General features: G+C 42.8%; 1 protein-coding gene across 1 annotated transcript in view; it reads right to left on the bottom strand.

Annotated features, from left to right (window-relative positions):
- Positions 1–4,204, bottom strand: part of LOC106562299 (transcription factor Maf) — a 147,257-nt gene extending 143,053 nt beyond the window's left edge. The window contains exon 1 of the mRNA XM_045689190.1: positions 2,778–4,204. Within this exon, the coding sequence (XP_045545146.1) occupies positions 2,778–3,745 (968 nt within the window). The 5' untranslated portion in view covers positions 3,746–4,204. The remainder of the gene's footprint in view (positions 1–2,777) is intronic.
- Between the last annotated feature and the right edge of the window lie 18,944 nt (positions 4,205–23,148).

Raw genomic sequence — 23,148 nt, forward strand, 5'->3', positions numbered from 1 at the left:
AGGATGAAATGCATCACTTCACTTTGAATGAAACGTGTAATCACAATGTACAATGCACACACGTATGCTACTGGCATTGTACTAACTAAGCTTTACATCCAATGACATGAAGGATAGATTGATACTGAAAATAATTATGGAATGTAAATACATACCCAGGAGGCTTGGTCCATGGCAAATAATGTTGACTCTTACCTCAAATATACCTTTAATTTTGTTTATTCAATTTGAGGGATTTTTTTTTTTATTACATGAAATTGTATTTAGTTCAAATAAATATTGAACAGTGAAACAAAGTCTAATTAGTAATGAGACTGTCTATCTTACACCGTTCTTTCTTTTTAAATCAAACAGGAATAACTTAGTAGTAATACTATTACTACTGACCTGTAAAGATGCTCACAGAAATGTTAAGGTGCATCAACTTCCAAACTGATTTTATCTCTAACAAAAATACAACGTGTATGTATTTTCAAAGTTAAATTGTGTTCCACATTTAAGATGTTTGAGGTTTTGAATGAGGCTCATATTAGACAGGGTTGCAACCTAGCCAACCAAATTGTTACTGATGTGATTATCTGGCATGTGTCATGCCTCCTTCCATCTGCACAGATGAAGACAAATCCCACAGACTAGAATTTAAGGAAAATTTGACGAAAACGGATGGATACCAATTCACATATAGCGTAATTCAAGTCAACCCCCCAAATGTAACTCCTCGTGACTATTTCCATTAACATTAACTACTCTGGTTTTGTTTGTGAAATCCACATTCAATCATTATCTCTGCAGGTCTATGTCAAAAGAAAATTGAGAAACTTAATGAAAGGCCGATTACATACATTTATTGCATTTCATTTAATTGTAAGAAATGAAAAAAGAGCACATATGAACATCACATAATATGGTTAGTGAGGGAAATAATTTTGCACAGCAAAATATATAACAGGAAAGTTGAATTAACATGTGTCTTAAAGATTTTTGGATGAATGGTATCCCCCCATTTTGTACAAGCAGGGTGTCAATCCCTGTCTATTTAACAATGTCCAGACATTATTGATTATAATAATATTATTGCCTTGTAAATAATGAGTTTGTCTGAGCCAAAAATAATCTAGTACTGGTTGACAACAAACTATTAAAATGAAGTTATCCAGCAATGCCAAAAAGTATCTGTCTGCGTTTTTGAATTAGCTTCATAGAGTTCCCATTCTGTGATATATTGCAGACTACATTTTAGTGCAATTCAGTCCAAAATACATTATCAAAATGCATGGTTCATGCTGATTTAGGGCTGAAGTTTCTCCTTATTTAATACTTTGGTTTAAAATACAGTGAGTGGTAGGTGAAGACAAACACTACTACAGCTGTCAAACTACTGCTTGAAACTGCAAGAACATGCTGCAAAAAGCGCTGCTTATGCATGGAAACAATACTGTTAAATTGTATAAATTGGAGCCGCCCCAACCTCTCCTACCCAATGACAGGAAAACAATTTAGAGCACAGGACTTTATGAAACCTACAGCTAAATGATCCTAATCATCTACATCACATTCTTCTTTAAATGTCAACGTGTAGCACATCCATGTTCTCTTTTAGATTTACAGAGTATAACAACTACTGTAGGTCTACATATACTTCAATTATAATCCATAGCATTCCAGAGTTGTTAAATGCACAAGGATGGGGTATTTCTTTTTTTTTTAAATAAACAAACTGCTTTTAAGCAACATACAGTTTAGTCCCATATAGGGATAGATAATTCCTTTTAGAATATTTGAGGTCCTTTTTGCTCCCTCGCTACATGGATCCCCGCCGAACAACTTCCATCAGGAATGCGTCATTCACTGTATAGAAATGGGCGCTTAGTAGTATCATTCAACACAGTTGAAATGCACTTACACGGGAAGGGGGTGGTGGTATAAGAGTCCTCGTCACTTTTTTGTTGCTGTCCCAAAAAAGTGATCAGGTCATAAAACAAGTATGAATGCCATGCTGGAGTCATCCGATAAAAGTACATTTTCAAGCACAAAAGGAAAAGAAAAACCGTACATGTCCAGCATGCAGGCCAGTTCAATAACATATCTCTTTTAAAATAATGGATATTGTTTATTATGATTAATAGTCTGTTTGTTGCTTAACACAAAATAGCAAGCATAACGCATGAGATGAGGTGGGGTAAAATGGCAGGCTCGCAGTCCTCCGAGTTTGGCAGAACAAAAACAGAAAGGGAAAAAGGCCAAAAACGTCTTCTTACTGTAGATGGATGCAGTTTTTGACCGGTATTTGTACACGGATTTCAAAGTCGAAAGGTGAAAAAGGCAAGTCGATGAACTTCCAAGGCGTATACTTAGTGCTTGCATGCACACATAGTATACAGCAACATTGTAAAGTTAAAACAACTTCGAAAAATAATAGATGATAGTTCATATTCAAAACACCGCAAGTTAAATGAACAACGATGAAAAAGAGCTTGACAAAAATATGAATCAAATAATAAGTATGGTAGCAAAAAAAGATGGCAGGCTTCAGTTTCTACTCCAAAATGAAGGACAATTATGACAAAGTTCCATCTTTCTATTGCAAGCCCCAAAACTCAAAACCGTTATTTGACAGACTTGAGCAAACCCCTGTTGTCAAAAAAATTAAAACCGAAAAAAAAAGTTGGCTAATTAGTTTTCTTCGTCTAGTATGCCCCATTACAAAAAAATCACAATGAAAACTTTTTAATGAGGGAACTGACAAACTCTGTTTTCATGATAATGTCGAGACTCACATGAAAAACTCCGGGGAGGAAGGGTTGTTGTCACTGCTGGATCCATTTTCTCTGAAGCCGTTGCTGATGAGCTTCTCATATTTTTCTTTGTATGCGTCCCTCTCCCGGGCCAGCCTGGAGATCTCCGCCTTGAGGTGGTCGACTTGCTGGACGAGCTGCGTCTTCTCGCCCTCCAGGACGTGCCGCTGCTGCACCCGCTTGTAGCGGCAGGACTGCGCATAGCCTCTGTTCTTTAGGGTCCTTCTCTTCTGTTTCAGCCGGATCACTTCTTCCTTGCTGACTCCCCGTAGCTGCCGGTTGAGCTCCCGCACCGACATGCCCACCAGCTGGTCGTCCGAAAACCGGTCGTCCAAATGTCCCATGTGTGGGTGGTTTCCTCCGGAGCTGCCGTTGGACGAGACACCGGGTGATTGGTGATGGTGGCCACCGTTGTGGTGGTGATGGTGGTGGTGGGGACCCCCGTTCTGGGCTGCTGCGGCGGCGATAACTGCGGACACCACCGCCGCGGCAGAGCCCATCTCTTCCCCGCCCATGGTGCCTCCTCCTCCGGCTCCGCCGGCAAACTGCTGCCCTCTAGCATAGCCATCGAAGGACTGGAGCTGGTGACTGCTGTTGATCAGCGCCTCAACTGCGTCTTCGGGGCTGAAGCCCAGCGCCTCCGGATTCAACTGCGGTTGATAACCGGACATCCAGTAGAAATCCTCCAAGTGTGCCTTCTGTTCGCTCCCCGACCCCGGACTGGGCGACGAGAAGCTTGGAGAAGGGGGCACCGAGCTGCAAGGCGTGCTCATCGGGGTGGAAGACAAGGATCCCCCGGCAATAAGGCGGCTGCACTGGCTGATGTTGCGATCGGGCTCCACCGGCTCCTTTTTCACTTCAAACTTCATCAGATCGAAGTCATTAACATATTCCATGGCCAGGGGACTGGTGGGCAGGTCGGAGTTGCTCATTGCCAGTTCTGATGCCATCCTCTTGCTGCCGACAGTCCTCCAAAGGGGGTGAAGAGCAGCTGTCAAACTGAGTTGGTTTGGAAGAACGTGAGCCAGTTTGCTTTTTAAGCGTATTTGTCTTAAAGTGAAAAAATAGGTTTTCAATGTCCTTTTTGCAGCGACGAGTTCCCAGCTGTAAATTAATAGTTTTCTTTTCAGAGTCTACTGCACAGACGCACCAGAGCCGAGCTCGCGAGTTGCGGAGTCCTCTTTCAGCATGAGAAATTCGGCGAATTGGTATTTTTAACATTTAACACTTTACTGTTTCTTCATGGATAGGCCTACATTGCGTAAAGCGGAGAGGGTGAAATGTCGAAGGAGAGGGGTAAATGTAGCCTCGCACGTGAAATGCCTTTCACTTGTAGGCGATTTTTTAGAAGGATCACACAGCAGATGAGTTTAAAAGCATTGCAGAGTTTTATAGCAGCCCTGACGTCAGATTGGAAATGGGAAATTGACTTGGACGAAGAGCCAATGGGCTCGCACAATCTATGGGCTAATTAACATATTAGCACAGAAACAAAACTTTTCTCAACTGTCAAAGGCTATCAGCTGACTGTCAGCTGCAACTCAACCTCAACTCTTTCGCCTCTCCATTTTAGGTATATTCTTTTAATGGACATTTATTCTACCATTTGGATAAACAAATAACCATGAAAATATCTCACTGTGCTCATGGTGGGGAAAGGACAGTAGGCTGAGTGCACATTATGGTTTGATTTAGTGTTGTTGCAAGTGGTACTGGTAACATTTTAATACACAAATGTAATTTACAATATGCAAATTATGAAGTTATTGAAGCAATAATATATATTATTGGTTGCTGTCATAAAATAAATGCGTAATAACGATGTTGTATGGTGGTAGGATTTATATTAGTTTCAAAAGTATCAAAACATAGTATTCATGATTTATAATGTGCAAATATTGGGGGAATGGTTATGCACACGTTTTCACAGTTCGTGTTACTTGAAATTCGAAGTGGTCAAATTTACCAGTAGCCTAAGCAAAATGCATAAGCATGCTTTACAATCATCTTAGTTACATGAACAGCGTTGGCTCATAAAGTATTGATATGTGACAGAATACAGGAATACATATGATTCTGTGCTGAAGTTCTATGAAATAAAATTACAAAGGATTTGTGGAGAGCAGACATACATCTGCCGTTCTAAAACTCAACAGTGCCACCTTTTGGGGACATCGAAGCACCGTTCTCCAAAATAAACTGCTTCATCTGAAAGAAACATTTGTTTTTAGAACGACAGTATGGATACATTGGCAGGGGAACAGCCAAATGGGGTGCATATGGTGCATATTTCGGGCATATTCCTCATGAATCACGTGTCAATTTAAAGTTATTTTGGGGGGAGAAAATATAGGCTACAACATTCCCCACTCCATCAGCCGTATACACTAGATTGTGTAGAACATTCGTTACATAAGACAAGTAAACATGTACTTCCTACGTGGTCCTATCAAATCATCATCCCCTCATATAGGCTGCTATTAAGCAGTGGTTACATGGGAGTCATTCAGTAATGAACAATGTGTTCCAACCAGGCGGAGATTAGCCTACGTGCACTACAGTGCTATATATAAAAATAAACTTTATCTAAAGCAGTGATTCCGCGGGCCCTGCTCCAAAGTAATACATTAAACCACTCTACTGTACATTGCACTTTATCTCGACAGTTCAGAGGTCAGACATTTCCACTAGTTTTAATGGACTGCATGTCATGCCCAACTCACTTGTTGAAGTCTATTGCACAGACGAACCAAAGCCGCGCGCGCCAGTTTAAACATGTAGTTTTATACGACACTACCCAGCCAAATTACCTCCCTACAACTATCTTAACAATGCTCACACCCTACCCTCATTTAGTCAGTCTAATCAGTGATATAATGCTCCGTTCACGACTTTTCATAATTTCGTAAATACCAGCATACGACTGGGAAAAATCCCTTCAACGCCCCTCCAACTGACTGGTAATTACTAGAGTCAACATCGTATAGGCGTATCATCCGCGTGCTCCAAGTTTCCCACTTGCACCTCTCTGACGTCACTTGTAAAACAAAACAAAAAATCGCAAGCATGGTGGCATCTTCATTTTGATTTAGAAAGTGAAATCAGCTCTAGATGTACTTTTTATGTGCAAAACATTGCAAAACAATCACAAGCCTCTTGACCTCCGTGTTTGATGTATGGCTCATCAAAACAGGAATGCACCTAACTCATATTTACGACTTCACAATTGTAGTTACCACCTTCCCATTTGGTTATGAACACAGCATAACATTGGCTATTTGACAGCAATAGGAGGGACTTTGTTTTCACCAACCAAGTTATGTTTGACCAGAGTTTCCCGGTCTAAAGCGCAGCCTGCTTACTTAGGCTACTGCCACAGGTTTGTTGTGTGTTTACCTATACAGTTTGGGCTACTCATAGGCCAACCAACAAATGCAAGCCTGTAAAGTTGGCTAAACGTATAGAGTAATTCGCAGCACCTAACATCAACTATGGAGACTTGCTACCCTAATGTCTAGGTGTATGTATTTTGCATTTAGTCTGCAAGCGAAGCCTCACTCGCCTACATTAGAGGCATAAACACAGCGTGGTGCGCAAATGTCATAAATTATAGGTCAAAAGTCTGGTTTTAGGGAATTGGCGTAAAATGTGACAATGATACAATATTTAATTACGCGTGCCGGTAAATCATGTCCATTGATAAAGTGATCATGTAAGATCCACCACGGGCTTCATACCTCGGACTATTTGGAGGGAAGCTTTGTCTCAGCTTTTGACACGGCGTTGACAAATAGCCGTTTCATCCCTGTGACAAAAGCCTATAACCATAGTCTCTCTGTCTCTTCTCCAACTCCAAGACTATGATCTCATCCCTAGGACTGAGTATCATTAGCTTCCCGGGTACACACAATGTAATGCTATGCCAAATAACTCACATCCCAGCCGCCAATCTATGAGAAAGAGGATCGTGCCAATCAGCCTGATGTTTTTATAACCGTTCAGCGAGTTCAACGCTTCCCAACTTCCGTTCCAAACTTCAGGTCAGATTTTCTCTTTCATTTCCCCTTCACCTAACTGATTTTACTTCACTACATTCCTAAATCAAATTATGTACTTTTTACTCCATACATTTTCCCTGACACCCAAAAGTTATCGATACATTTTGAATGCTTAGCAGGACAGGAAAATGGTCCAATTCACGCACTTAACACTGGTTATCCACAATTTAAAATAACAATAACAATCTACCCTATGGTTTGCTTAAAATATAAGGAATGTGAAATGATTTATACATTTACTTTTTATACTTAAGTATATTTTTGCAATTACATTGACTTTTGATATATAAAAAAACGAATACTTGTAGACTTTTACACAGGTAGTATTTTACTGGGGGACTTTCACTTTTACTTGAGTCATTTTCTATAAAGGTATTTGTTTTATTTTTTACTTGGGTACTTTTTCCACCACTGCTTTCTGCCCCCTGCATGTGTCCTTCGATGATGTAACACAATAGAGCTTCCTAGGTGTCACCCTCATCGCACACCCCCTTGTTCCCTCCTCTCTCTCTCTCTCTCTCTCTCTCTCTCTCTCTCTCTCTCTCTCTCTTTCTCTTGCTTTCTCGCTCTATCTTTCTCTATCCCTCTCGTCTCCATATTCACTAATGTAGTCTTTGTCTAAACTCAGTGTGGGAGTGCTTCCAATGTATGAGAAAGCTCATTGTACAATAACCAGTTTGATGAGTGGAGATGCGTTTAAAGTCATTCAAATGCCATCCCTGATTAAGTTTAGTCACCTGACAATGACAACACTCAAGTGAAAGACCAATGATCTACAAACACAATCACACACAAGGCCCTATCACACAGACTTTGGCAATACAGTGAAGTCAAATAGTGGAGATAGGAATTAGTAAAGTAGAGATAGCCTTGGACTCATCCTGTTGCTATGTCACTGTGGGATGTGGATCAATGAGTGTTTAGAATGTTACCATCTGAACTTTGTTTATTGGCGATAAATCAAGGGGTCAAAGGTGAGATTAAATCCCCTAGCCTTGATAGCTGTGTGATCATGGTCAATGGAAAATCCCCCTGTTAGCTGTCATACTGTATCTGTCTAACTCATAATCACTATGACAACTGATGTCAATGGTTTTTGATTCGTCATTCAGTTGGGATGATGCTGATCCCTACAGATCGTTCAAGATGAACAGAGCTTGTGTATGTTTACATAGGAATCATTACAAGGCTAAAATAGGTGACGGTATGGATTTCATACAGCAATGCCCCAGATACCTTCTTCAGTAGGATGTATTCCCCTGTCATTTGATAATGTTTTTATCGCTAACACACGTATAAGTATATTTTTATTAATGTATTTATCTCTAACACACATATAGGTTCATTTTTTATTTAATATTAGCAAAGGTTACCGTGCAGCTTTTGTTAGTTGGTCCAAGGTAGTGTGTACTCAAGGCAAGACAAGACCAAAGTGTTGGTATTTAATCTATCTCTTGAAAAGTAAAAAAAAAATGTTATTTCAAGTGGAGATAAAAACAGATAACACCACAGCCCTGTAGATACTGTACAGGCATAGATCCAGACAAGGAGAGACGTGGAAACTTGTGTGGTTTTAGCTCTGTAGATTGTTGTCCACTATCTGATTTTGAAAACAGGTGTTCGTTTTTCACGTTTTCATTCGGGCAGTTTTATTTAGTGCTGTCTGTCTGTCTGTCTGTCTGTCTGTCTGTCTGTCTGTCTGTCTGTCTGTCTGTCTGTCTGTCTGTCTGTCTGTCTGTCTGTCTGTCTGTCTGTCTGTCTGTCTGTCTGTCTGTCTGTCTGTCTGTCTGTCTGTCTGTCTGTCTGTCTGTCTGTCTGTCTGTCTGTCTGTCTGTCTGTCTGTCTGTCTGGCTGGCTGGCTGGTTGGCTGGCTGGCTGGCTGGCTGGCTGGCTGGCTGGCTGGCTGGCTGGCTGGCTGGCTGGCTGGCTGGCTGGCTGGCTGGCTGGCTGGCTGGCTGGCTGGCTGGCTGGCTGGCTGGCTGGCTGGTGTGTGCGTGCGTGTGCGTGTGTGTTTGTTGGTTTTACAAATTATAGAAAACATTTTCCTGCTTTTCTTTCTCATCCACATATAAAACAGTTAGGTGAAGGGGAAAATAAAGAAAAAATCTGACCTGAAGTTTGGAATGGAAGTTGGGAAGCGTTGAACTCGCTGAACGGTTATAAAAACATCAGGCAGATTGGCACGATCCTCTTTCACATAGATTGGCGGCTGGGACGTGAGTTAATTGGCATAGCATTACACTTTGTGTACCCGGGAAGCTAAAGATACTCAGTCCTAGGGATGAGATCATAGTCTTGGAGTTGGAGAAGAGACAGAGAGACTATGGTTATAGACTTTTGTCACAGGCATGAAATGGCTATTTGTCAACGCTGTGTCAAAAGCGGAGACAAAGCTTCCCTCCAAATAGTCCGAGGTATGAAGCCCGTGGTGGATCTTACATGATCACTTTATCAATGGACGGTAAAGTACAGTTATCCCAAGAACTACTTAAGTTGTACTTTAAAGTATTTTGACTTAAGTACTTTACACACAGACAGAAAGGGACAGAGAGAGACAGAGAGGGACAGAGTGGGACAGAGAGGGACAGAGAGGGACAGAGAGATATAGAGAGGGACAGAGAGGGACAGAGAGGGACAGAGAGATATAGAGAGGGACAGAGAGGGACAGAGAGATATAGAGAGGGACAGAGAGAGACAGAGAGGGACAGAGAGATATAGAGAGGGACAGAGAGGGACAGAGTGGGACAGAGAGGGACAGAGAGATATAGAGAGGGACAGAGAGATATAGAGAGGGACAGAGAGATATAGAGAGGGACAGAGAGGGACAGAGAGGGACAGAGAGATATAGAGAGGGACAGAGAGGGACAGAGAGATATAGAGAGGGACAGAGAGATATAGAGAGAGACAGAGAGATATATAGAGGGACAGAGAGATATAGAGAGGGACAGAGTGGGTAACAAGAGGGACAGAGAGATATAGAGAGGGACAGAGAGGGACAGAGTGGGACAGAGAGATATAGAGAGGGACAGAGAGAGAAAGAGAGATATAGAGAGGGACAGAGAGGGACAGAGTGGGACAGAGAGATATAGAGAGGGACAGAGAGGGACAGGGAGATACAGGGAGATATAGAGAGGGACAGAGAGAGACAGAGAGAGACAGAGAGGGACAGAGAGACACAGAGAGATATAGAGAGGGACAGAGAGATATAGAGAGGGACAGAGAGAGACAGAGAGATATAGAGAGGGACAGAGAGGGACAGAGTGGGACAGAGAGATACAGGGAGATATAGAGAGAGACAGAGAGAGACAGGGAGGGACAGAGAGGGACAGAGAGATACAGGGAGATATAGAGAGAGACAGAGAGAGACAGGGAGATATAGAGAGGGACAGAGAGCGACAGAGAGATATAGAGAGATATAGAGAGGGACAGAGAGAGACAGAGAGATATAGAGAGGGACATAGAGAGACAGGGAGATATAGAGAAGGACAGAGAGAGCCAGAGAGATATAGAGAGGGACAGAGAGATATAGAGAGATATAGAGAGGGACAGAGAGGGACAGAGAGAGACAGAGAGAGACAGGGAGATATAGAGAGGGACAGAGAGGGACAGAGAGAGACAGAGAGATATAGAGAGGGACAGGGAGATATAGAGAGGGACAGATAGGGACAGAGAGATATAGAGAGGGACAGAGTGATACAGAGAGGGACAGAGAGGGACAGAGAGATATAGAGAGGGACAGATAGGGACAGAGAGGGACAGAGAGATATTGAGAGGGACAGAGTGATACAGAGAGGGACAGAGAGGGACAAAGAGATATAGAGAGGGACAGAGTGATACAGAGAGGGACAGAGAGATATAGAGAGGGACAGATAGGGACAGAGAGGGACAGAGAGATATAGAGAGGGACAGAGTGATACAGAGAGGGACAGAGAGATATAGAGAGGGACAGATAGGGACAGAGAGATATAGAGAGGGACAGAGAGATACAGAGAGGGACAGAGTGATACAGAGAGGGACAGAGAGATATAGAGAGGGACAGATAGGGACAGAGAGGGACAGAGAGATATAGAGAGGGACAGAGTGATACAGAGAGGGACAGAGAGGGACAGAGAGATATAGAGAGGGACAGAGTGATACAGAGAGGGACAGAGAGATATAGAGAGGGACAGATAGGGACAGAGAGGGACAGAGAGATATAGATAGGGACAGAGAGAACAGAGAGATATAGAGAGGGACAGAGAGATACAGAGAGATACAGAGAGGGACAGAGAGATACAGAGAGATACAGAGAGGGACAGAGAGATACAGAGAGATACAGAGAGGGACAGAGAGAGACAGAGAGAGACAGAGAGAGACAGAGAAGGTAGTCAGGAGGCACAACGATACACAGGAGGTATTCTGAGAACAGAAGCTTGGTCTTTAGTGAGCCATCTTCTGTGAAGAGGATGTGGCTAGCAAACGCTAACACTATCTGACCACAGTAACAGCAGAGAGAAAGGGAGAGAGAGAGAGTAGGATTCAACTGTTCTTAATATCTTACTGAAATGCATACAATATTAGGTTAGTGAAATGGTTATTGATAGGATGCATAATGCATTCATGTTGAAAGCAGAAGACAGTAGACGGTACCAGTATGCTGCTTCAGGTCTTTGACCAGTCGTTGACATAGTCATTGTCACTAATAGTGGGCAAAAACTTATCAGGACGACATTTTCATAGAGATTCAATCGTAAACAGCATGAAAGTCACAAAGAAATGATGAGACTGATTGTGAAAGAGTGATTACACAAAACGTGTTATAATACTGTTTCAGAAAGCGCTAACCCGCAAGCTACGAAACCACTCGATACATGTGAAAACAGATAGGTACCCTGTTCCCCGATGCTTCGCCTTCGCCTGAACCTGAGTTCAGGTGCTCTTGGTCAGTGTGCGCAGTGGGTTATTGTGCAGAACATTGCATATGCCTACACAGTAGTGAATTCTTGCCTGCATAGGATCGGAGACCATACTTATATATTCAGTATATAATAATAAGAATATATATGCCATTTAGCAGATGCAATTGCACACACAGTGGTGGCCATGAGTACTGGCAGCAAAACAAAAGCAACGTACTCTAGCTTCTAATTCTGCATATGGACCCCATAGAATAACATGATTTCTGTAATCTGACCCTGAAACAAGTTTCCAGTGATTTCAAACGATGCCATTATATCCACATCAGCTCATACTCTTATACACAAATAAACCCCAAAACTATTGTAGAGCGTCTATGCCCATATTTTCCCTCTAGTCTTTTGTTTGGGGTTACCTGCTCATGGAAAGACACAGCACAGTAAGGCAGTGTGGCGTTCCCTGGGGTAGAGCCACAGCAGTGCAGCGAGACTAATACACAAATGAAGGCAAAGCTCATTAGTCATGAAAGAACAAAGTGCCAAACCTAATTTAGCTGCTTTTGTGTCTTCGAAGTTATTGATGATGCAGTGCGGAGAGGGAGAGATCTACATGGAAGGGATAGCACCACTGTGCAGCAAGTAGCCTGATCAAAAGACCGAGAGAGGAGGAAGATGGTTGTCTTACCGGACAAAATGGAGGGGAAACACAGATAGGTAGGTAGAGATTCAGGCGAAGACACCTTAGTTTTAAAAGCGTAATGGATGTGTGTTAAAATATATATTTTGGTGGAGTATCAGTGAACTATAAAAATAAATAGAGAGATTCGCAAACTGTATATATAAACTCACAGTCATTTATTGGGCATCACTGGGCCTTCTTCAGGGTCACCCTGTTGATTCGCTGTTAGTCAGCACCTCCACACAAAATAATTGTGCTCCAGCTCCAGCTTTTTACTAGAGTAGCAGTGAGTCATAGAGAATCGATGACATGAAAGCTACTCTCTATTGGACGAAGAAGCATGTTAAATGAAATGCCATGTTCATTAAAAGTATTTGATGTATGTACACACAATAAGCCACTGTCTAGAAATGCATTTAGTAGGAATTAGTTAATTGGGTACAGAGCATTTTCTCTAGGAATGTCTTAGACAATGGAAGATAAGGAGAAGTCATAGAAAGCACAGCCCCTGAAGCACCAAAACATGTCAACATGACCCCTCATTGGAAGGACTATTCATAAGGAGAATTAACATCACTTTTTGGACCCTTAGAACTAAAGCCTTAAGGGGCACTTTAACACTGCATGATTAGACACACACACACACACACACACACACACACACACACACACACACACACACACACACACACACACACACACACACACACACACACACACACACACACACCCCATTTGGTTGTTGATTGGTCATCATTCTATTCTATGTCCTTGAACCATCTTCCCTCTGATCCTGATTTAACAGTTGAACCTGTATCAGGTCTCTCTCTCTCTCTCTCGACATTTAAACATCATTAACCCTAAACACACAGTAGAGCAGGAATTAACAGCTCCACTGAATAGTTACACTGAATAGAGTATCGGAGTGGGTTAGATCAGGTACTGTATCAGGACTGTATTTGTTTCATTTTTACACACACTGGCCCTCATTTATCAATCGTGAGCAGCATGGATATGGGGTTTGTGGTTGTTTTCAGAGTTGTTTTTGTATAGTTAAACAAATCCTTTCTGAAATATAAGTTTGATAGAGCTTGCGTGGTTTGTTTAATGTGTTCTTCAATTGAATGTATTGTGAAAAATAACCAGGAGACTGAGTGGACAGGTCAGTGGTCAGTGAGACGTTTGCTGTGGGACTGAAATATACGGGAGTGGCAGGAGAAGGGGGGGAGGTTGTGAATTAAACCGACAACAGTTCAGTGAGAGGCAGCCAGGGGTTGATAAGGCACAAAGCTGCTACCTAATCAGTCACTTAGGCATCTCAACACGGAGCTGAACCACACATACACTCACACACAGAGACACACACACCCCAATCTGAATGCATTATCCAAGTCTCTACTGTTTACAGTCTGTGAGCTGATAGGGTCTGCTGCAAGTACTCTGAATGTTGTCTGAATGCAGCGTTACGGTTTCATAATAGGGTGTCCAGTCCAGTACACAAGTCACTCCAGCCTCATTGACAAGCACTAAGAAGGGCAAGACGTTTCATCAACAGTGTAGTGATAGAGCCACCGTTGGAATCTCAATTTTCACCCTGCCACCAGAATGTGGGCACAGCCAAGCTGTAATTACCTTAATCCATCTGTCACCCAGCGAGAGAGGGCAGAGGGGGTAGAGGGAGTGGAGGGGCAGGCAGAGGAGACTAAACAGGGTCAGAGGTGACAATCACCATCTCTCCGCTGTGAGGTCTCCAGGACAGCCTCTGTGACTGTAGGGGGAAGATATTTGGTGGCACACGGACGAGGAAAAAGCCATTGTCTGACAGGAGAGCGAGGAAGGCTGTATCGAGACCAGGGGGTTGACCCCAGGGTCAGCGTTGTTGGCTTTGATTTTGACATTGACACCATGGTGAGATGCATGGCGCGGCTCCAGCAGTAAACCAGCGAATCTATCACAGCCATGTGAAGCCTGAGTCAGACATGTGAAAGCCTGAGTCAGACATGTGAAAGCCTGAGTCAGACATGTGAAAGCCTGAGTCAGACATGTGAAAGACTGGGTCAGACATGTGAAAGACTGAGTCAGACATGTGAAAGACTGGGTCAGACATGTGAAAGACTGGGTCAGACATGTGAAAGCCTGAGTCAGACATGTGAAAGCCTGAGTCAGACATGTGAAAGACTGAGTCAGACATGTGAAAGACTGAGTCAGACATGCATGTCTATTGGACTACAGTAGTGATTCGTTCTTTTTGAACAACTCTTTTTAGTGACTCGAGATTCATGATTTGTTTTCCTGACTGACTCGTTCATTTTATTTGTTCGTTGGACCTGCTGTCCGCAATGACTACAGCGGGATTAATATGCGTTCCTCCGGCTCAGCGGCTCCAGAGATGTGCCCGACAAACAACTGTAAAACAAATCATGCTGCTGGCAGCATAGATAAGTAAAATACATGTTGATAACTGGTAATTGCTCGCATGGTGCAAGAATGAAGGCAATTGATTATTGAATGTGATGATGGACACAGCTTTGTAGAACCAGAACATACACACAGCCTCTGCTCAACAAACTCGAACTCGAGAACAAATCGTTTGTGATGGTGCAGTTCGCAAACGATATTGTGCTCACAATCTAGTCTGGTTGCGGCCACAACTAGATCTAGTTTCAAATGTATCAATAAATAATCGTATTTGTATGCCTAGCAATCAAGTCTCAGTCACAAAGGACATCTCCAATAAGCCCCCTGTAGTGAACGACATGTGAACGAAAGGCTCGTAGAATCATTGAGTTTTCAGTACATCGTTGGCCAGTAGGGGGTCCGGCGTGCTCTGGGCATTCTTACTCAGGTGAACGAATTCAGTCGAAAGATTCATTATTTTGAGTGAATGAGTCGAAAAGATCAGAGTCAGTGAAAAGAGACAAACCCCATCCCTAGATTAGAGGGTCAGGGGTCAAGGGTCAGATTGGGATTTGACACAAGGAATGGGCTGGAATAGGAAGGAATGGAATATAAAAAGAAGAGACAATAAAAGAAGAAACTGAACATCGTCATGTTTCTCCATGCCAGTGAGTAGTGAGTCACATCCATATGAGAAGTCATCTTAGTTCAGCACAGTGGAGTCACATGATTTCCTTTCCATTCTACTTGTCCTTAGAACAGGAGCATAGTATTATACTGATATACTCATTGTGACCCTAGCATATGTTGCAGGTAATATATACTGCTCAAAAAAATAAAGGGAACACTTAAACAACACATCCTAGATCTGAATGAAAGAAATAATGTTATTAAATACTTTTTTCTTTACATAGTTGAATGTGCTGACAACAAAATCACACAAGAATAATCAATGGAAATCCAATTTATCAACCCATGGAGGTCTGGATTTGGAGTCACACTCAAAATTAAAGTGGAAAACCACACTACAGGCTGATCCAACTTTGATGTAAGGTCCTTAAAACAAGTCAAAATGAGGCTCAGTAGTGTGTGTGGCCTCCACGTGCCTGTATGACCTCCCTACAACGCCTGGGCAGGCTCCTGATGAGGTGGCGGATGGTCTCCTGAGGGATCTCCTCCCAGACCTGGACTAAAGCATCCGCCAACTCCTGGACAGTCTGTGGTGCAACGTGGCGTTGGTGGATGGAGCGAGACATGATGTCCCAGATGTGCTCAATTGGATTCAGATCTGGGGAACGGGCGGGCCAGTCCATAGCATCAATGTCTTCCTCTTGCAGGAACTGCTGACACACTCCAGCCACATGAGGTCTAGCATTGTCTTGCATTAGGAGGAACCCAGGGCCAACCGCACCAGCGTATGGTCTCACAAGGGGTCTAAGGATCTCATCCCGGTACCTAATGGCAGTCAGGCTACCTCTGGCGAGCACATGGAGGGCTGTGCGGCCCCCCAAAGAAATGCCACCCCACACCATGACTGACACACCGCCAAACCGGTCATGCTGGAGGATGTTGCAGGCAGCAGAACGTTCTCCACGGCGTCTCCAGACTCTGTCACGTCTGTCACGTGCTTAGTGTGAACCTGCTTTCATCTGTGAAGAGCACAGGGCGCCAGTGGCGAATTTGCCAATCTTGGTGTTCTCTGGCAAATGCCAAACGTCCTGCACGGTGTTGGGCTGTAAGCACAACCCCCACCTGTGGACGTCGGGCCCTCATACCACCCTCATGGAGTCTGTTTCTGACCGTTTGAGCAGACACATGCACATTTGTGGCCTGCTGGAGGTCATTTTGCAGGGCTCTGGCAGTGCTTCTCCTGCTCCTCCTTGCACAAAGGCGGAGGTAGCGGTCCTGCTGCTGGGTTGTTGCCCTCCTACGGCCTCCTCCACGTTTCCTGATGTACTGGCCTGTCTCCTGGTAGCGCCTCCATGCTCTGGACACTACGCTGACAGACACAGCAAACCTTCTTGCCACAGCTCGCATTGATGTGCCATCCTGGATGAGCTGCACTACCTGAGTCACTTGTGTGGGTTGTAGACTCCGTCTCATCCTACCACTAGAGTGAAAGCACCGCCAGCATTCAAAAGTGACCAAAACATCAGCCAGGAAGCATAGGAACTGAGAAGTGGTCTGTGGTCACCACCTGCAGAACCACTCCTTTATTGGGGGTGTCTTGCTAATTGCCTATAATTTCCACCTGTTGTCTATTCCATTTGCACAACAGCATGTGGAATTTATTGTCAATCAGTGTTGCTTCCTAAGTGGACAGTTTGATTTCACAGAAGTGTGATTGACTTGGAGTTACATTGTGTTGTTTAAGTGTTCCCTTTATTTTTTTGAGCAGTGTACATAGACATTGTGTTCCAGTGATATAGTGAATTGTGTCAGTTTTACACTTCATCTGTCTCAAACTATACTGAACAAAAATATAAATGCAACATGTAAAGTGTTGGTCCAATGTTTCACGAGCTGAAATAAAAGATCCCAAAAATGTCCCATATGCACAAGAAGCTTATTTCTCACAAATTGTGTGCACATATTTGTTTACATCCCTGTTAGCGAGCATTACTCCCCTGCCAAGATATTCCATTCACCTGACAGGTGTGGCATATCAAGAAGCTGATTAAATGGCATGATCTTTACACAGGTGTTCCTTGTGCTAGGGACAATAAACGGCAATTGAAATGCTGACTGCAGGAATGTCCACCAGAGCTGTTACCAGAGAATTGAATGTTCAATTCTCTACCATAAGCCTCCTCCAACGTCATTTTAGAGAATTTGGCAGTACGTCCAACAGGCCTCACAATCACAGACAACGTGTAACCACGCAAACGCAGGACCTCCACATCCTGCTTCTTCACCTGCGGGATCGTCTAAGGCCAGCCACCCGGACAGCTGATGAAACTGAGTAGTATTTCTGTCTTTAATAAAGCCATTTTGTGGGGAAACTCATTCAGATTGGCTGGGCCTGGCTCCCAAGTGGGTGGGCATATGCCCTCCCAGGCCCACCCATGGCTGTGCCCCTGCCCAATCATTTGAAATCCATAGATTAGGACCTAATTTATTTATTTCAACTGACTGATTTCCTTATATGAACTGTAACTCAGTAAAATCGTTAAAATTGTTACATGTTGCGTTTATATTGTTGTTCAGTATATTTTACCAACTGAATATTTCTCCTGCCCAATTTGACCGTGGCAGACTTGTGGCAATTAGATAGTCCTCTGGTCTGCAGATAGCGGGGTGCACTGTCACATCTCTACATGCAAAGGTTGAGCAATCGAATTAGACAGAGACAACCAAGGGGAGAGTGTGTATTACCCATAATGACATGCAAAAGACATGATTTATTAGTTTAGTCATTCTCAAGGGTTAATGTGTAGCGCAATACTATGACATATTAACTATTGGAATGGGCATTGAGGTCATCTCATATGATTCACTTTCACTGAAGAGAATCTTTTCATTCAGATGTCAGCTTATCTTTTTGATTGGATTAAACTGCTAATGTTTTGTTGCAGTTGCAGTAACATCACTTTTACAACTGTAGGCATTTGGAGGATGCATATTTTTGAGGAATTTAGTAAGTTTTACAGTAATATGGATAGGGTGACAAATATTACCAGGGTAAACCCATATCCTCTGTTTTTCGTGACTTGCACTTTTGGTTCATTCATAAGATGGCCTTACATCTACGTTGGGTTTTCACCATTAGCCTAATTTGCAAGATAGATAAACTAAAGAGCTTTCCTTGAACGCTCCCGCCGATGCATGAGTGTGTGTTGTTGTTGCTTGATCATGGTTGCTACTTGATACTGAAGGACGTCATGGCATCGGCAGTCATCACCTCCTGTCACAAGTAAGTCTTAGTGAGAAATCAGCATCACTGTCAACAACTACGAACAGAGTTTATCTTGTAATGTCTTTGTTACTGACGAGTGGATGTTTTCTCATTCTGTGACTTCCTGACCTCTTATCTCATCAATGACAACTGTAAGGAATATCCTTGTGAGATCATTTTAGGAGATCATTGTGCCATATCAGAGTGGTCCTCTTGAAAGAGTCCCTTAAGTTATTGCATGTTGTATTGAAATGAGAGCTAGAGTTGATTAATTCAACCATTGCTTCAACCTTTGGATTATTTTCCATAAAACAGAATGATATCATCTTGTCACATTGAACAATATATGTGTTTGACTAACAGGCCAATACAGCCCATGGATTCCATTGAAGTATTGACAGCAGAACTGACTGTCTGTTTCCACCTGTATGAGACCCAGGCTGATAACAACCAAGGACAGACTGGGACAGGGGTTGGGCTGCCCAACACTGACTATGGGAAGTGCACACTTATCCTGACGTGACTGCAACATAGGCATCCCCTAACGTCAATAATGTGCAACTCTGGAATCCGATAGATAACCTCTAGCCTATAAAGGCTTTTATGGAGAGAGAGAAAGAGCGAGAGAGAGATTGTGTAAAATGACAATTTCTGAAGTGAGGTAAACCTGATTGTAAGAGCCAGGCAAGCAGAGGTGGCATTGCCTGGATAGTGTAAGGAAAATATAATAAATGGATTGTCCCTATTCCTTCATTCAGAGAACCTCCCTTTAGTGGTTCCCTTGGCATTTGCCTTTGGTGGCGAGATACAGTGTACTCTCAGATATTGTCATACACAGGCACACACACACACTCATTCTCCTATCATAATGAGAGATTTTCTGACCTTTCTCCATGCACCCCTAGAGAATATTGATGAATCCCCTTTTAAAAATAACTAGGGGGTCATTACATGATTGACAGTTATTTCATCCACAAATAATTATCACATTCATTATGTTGGACTGTGCTGGGCTGTGCCAGTGTGGTGGGAGGTGAACCCTTTTAATGGAGTGGAAGTTGTTTTGGTTTTTCAAGACTGCTATTGACCTATACTGTATGTGTTGAATAGGAGTCAAAAGCTCAGCTCTAGCTAAGATGGCTGCTAGTCTCATGCTTTCTTCATTGTAATATTGTTGGGGGCTCGTCTGGGATCTGTACTTTGATACAGTAGCTACATATTACTTTATTTACTTCTTTAACTCCTGTCTCTTGTGTTTACTGTGTGTTTTGTTGTATTCTGTTACCTGTGGGCATTGTGGTATTTGTAAACATGACATATTGTATAGAGAAAGAGAGACAGTTCAAGAGGAGGCCAACTTAAGCTCCTCCAATGTGTTATTTAGTCATGTGTGTCTACTGGAAGAGAGCCAATTAGTCATTCACTGTCCCTAGTATCAACCGTTACTAATCATGGGATCTGAGGTGACATTTTATTCTTTCATTGCTTTGTATTTCAAACCTTTAAATGGTAAACCTAGACCTGTGTCTGGTGCCTACATGGGGACGTGAGGAGATAGATGTTGGCACCTAACAGATCCGTCCCATTATGAGTGTTAAATCACACATAATCTAAGCTAATGTCACACGACGTCTCCTTTGCTAGCGGACTAATCACTACGTTGAAAACACAAAGGCTACCAAATTAACCCATATAGAACCTAATGTCATTGTGTGAGCTGTAATTCACCTGTATGTGTGTGTGTGTTCGTGTCTGTCCATGTGTGTGTGTGTGTGTGTGTGTGTGTGTGTTCGTGTGTGTGTGTATCCATCCCTGTTAAACCACCATCCATTGTTAGCTTGCTTAGCTTGAGAAAATGTCGTCTGACTGCGATTGTGAACATAGCCCCTTGAAACACTCCCAGTGGGTGAGGGCTTAATGTTCATTTGAGAGCCCTATTCAGAGACAAGCAATCCTGTGTGAAGCCCAAATGAAGAAGATGATTTAAATGAACTCATTTGAGGGACATTTAATTACAGTCGTAGTGTAATTGAATGTTTCTCTGAAGTGTCTGGTGGCTGGTTCCTAATGAAATGAGTAGGGTGGTGGGGAGACATTCAGTAGACATGGCAGAACATAGGGGCTGGCACTCAGGCCCCTGCTCTGCTTTGATAACATAAATTAAGATAGAGACATTTTGTAGACGGTCTTATATGTGAAATAAACTTTCACAGTGAGATTAGAAACCCTGGAATCATAGACCCATTGCTTCTGACAGTTTGGATCAAAGAAGGTTCATTCTTTCAAAGGGGAATTATTTTCTGAATTTAGCCCTGTTTGAACACTAAAGCATATCAGAAGGCAGTGTTGACAATGTAGAGTCACTTCCAGACAATTGATCTGAACACTGTACAGTACTATAATTTGACCTACCATCTCATATCCAATGGATAGTATGATTGAATCTTGACCACCAAAAAACCAAGCCACCTGCAGTGCTCCGTGTTTATTCTCACTGTCAGATGACAACATGTATGTATCCTTACTGTCTCTGCAGGGAGGTGGATGAGTTGAGGGGTGGATGATGTAATTGAGGGGTAGGGTTACATGGAGGAAAGACAGTATTTTCAGGGCAGGTGCTGGGCTTGGATGGTAAAAAACCCTTCCCCTGGACACATGTAGTTAAGAAGGGACTACCATGGTCCATTGCTGAACATTTCACTGGCATCGGAAATTCCCACATCGAAACATCTTAACACTTGCACCATCCATTACTGGGAGTCTCATGCCTCCCTTCCAATGTGTGTGTGAGTGTGTGTGTGCGCATGTGTGTGTCTCTGTGTGTGTGTTTGTTTCAGTCTTTACAAGAAGCAGAGAAAGCAGCTGCCCTCCCTCTGGCCTCAAAGTGTTGAAACCCAAAGACTTCTTGGGTAGAGAGGCCAATTCAGGACTCTAGTACTGACTAACTGTCATTTAAAGGCAGAAAGACAGGAACACTCCTTCACTAAATGTATATCTGTATATCTGTATATCAGGTCTCTCTCTCTCTCTCTCTCTCTCTCTCTCTCTCTCCCAGGCCAATGACTATTGTCAAGGTACAGTTGAAGTTGGAACCGTACATACACTTAGGTTGGCATCATTAAAACTAGTTTTTCAACCACTACACACATTTCTTGTTAACAAACTATAGTTTTGGCAAGTCGGTTAGGACATCTACTTTGTGCATGACACAAGTAATTATTTCAATAATTGTTTACAGACAGATTATTTCACTTCTAATTCACTGTATCACAATTCCAGTGGGTCAGAAGTTTACATACACTAATTTGACTGTGCCTTTAAACAGCTTGAAAAATTCCTGAAAATGCTGAAAAAAAGAAAAGAAATTGGACCTCCGCAAGTCTGGTTCAACCTTGGGAGCAATTTCCAAACATCTGAAGGTACCAGGTTCATCTGTACAAACAATCGTATGCAAGTTTAAACACCATGGGACCACGCAGCCTTCCTACTGCTCAGGAATGAGACTTGTTCTGTCTCCTAGAGATGAAAGTACTTTGGTGCGAAAAGTGCAAATCAATCCCAGAACAACAGCAAAGGACCTTGTGAAGATGCTGGAGGAAACAGGTACAAAAGTATCTATATCCACAGTAAAACGAGTCCTATATCAACATAACCTGAAAGGCCGCCCAGCAAAGAAGAAACCACTGCTCCAAAACCGCCATAATAAAGCCAGACTATGGTTTGCAACTGCACATGGGGACAAAGATCGTACTTTTTGGATAATTGTCCTCTGGTCTGATGAAACAACAATAGAACTATTTGGCCATAATGACCTTTGTTATGTTTGGAGGAAAAAAGGGGAGGCTTGCAAGCCGAAGAACACCATCCCAACCGTGAAGCACGGGGGTGGCAGCATCATGTTGTGGGGGTGCTTTGCTGCAGGAGGGACTGGTGCACTTCACAAAACAGATGGCATCATGAGGTTGGAAAATTATGTGGATATATTGAAGCAACATCTCAAGACATCAGTCAGGAAGTTAAAGCTTGGTCGCAAATGGATCTTCCAAATGGACAATGACCCCAAGCATACTTCCAAAGTTGTGGCAAAATGGCTTAAGGACAACAAAGTCAAGGTATTGGAGTGGCCATCACAAAGCCCTGACCTTAATCCTATAGAACATTTCTGGGCAGAACTGAAAAGCTTGTGCAAGCAAGGAGGCCTACAAACCTGACTCAGTTACACCAGCTCTGTCCGGAGGAAGGGGCCAAAATTCACCAAAAATATTGTCGGAAGCTTGTGGATGCTACCTGAAACGTTTGACCCAAGTTAAACAATTTAATGGCAATGCTACCAAATACTAATTGAGTGTATGTAAACTTCTGACCCACTGGGAATGTGATGAAATAAATAAAAGCTGAAATAAATCATTCTCTCTACTATTATTCTGAC

The sequence above is a fragment of the Salmo salar genome, chromosome ssa11 (genome assembly GCF_905237065.1).
Source record: "Salmo salar chromosome ssa11, Ssal_v3.1, whole genome shotgun sequence".
NCBI classification, from domain to species: domain Eukaryota; kingdom Metazoa; phylum Chordata; class Actinopteri; order Salmoniformes; family Salmonidae; genus Salmo; species Salmo salar.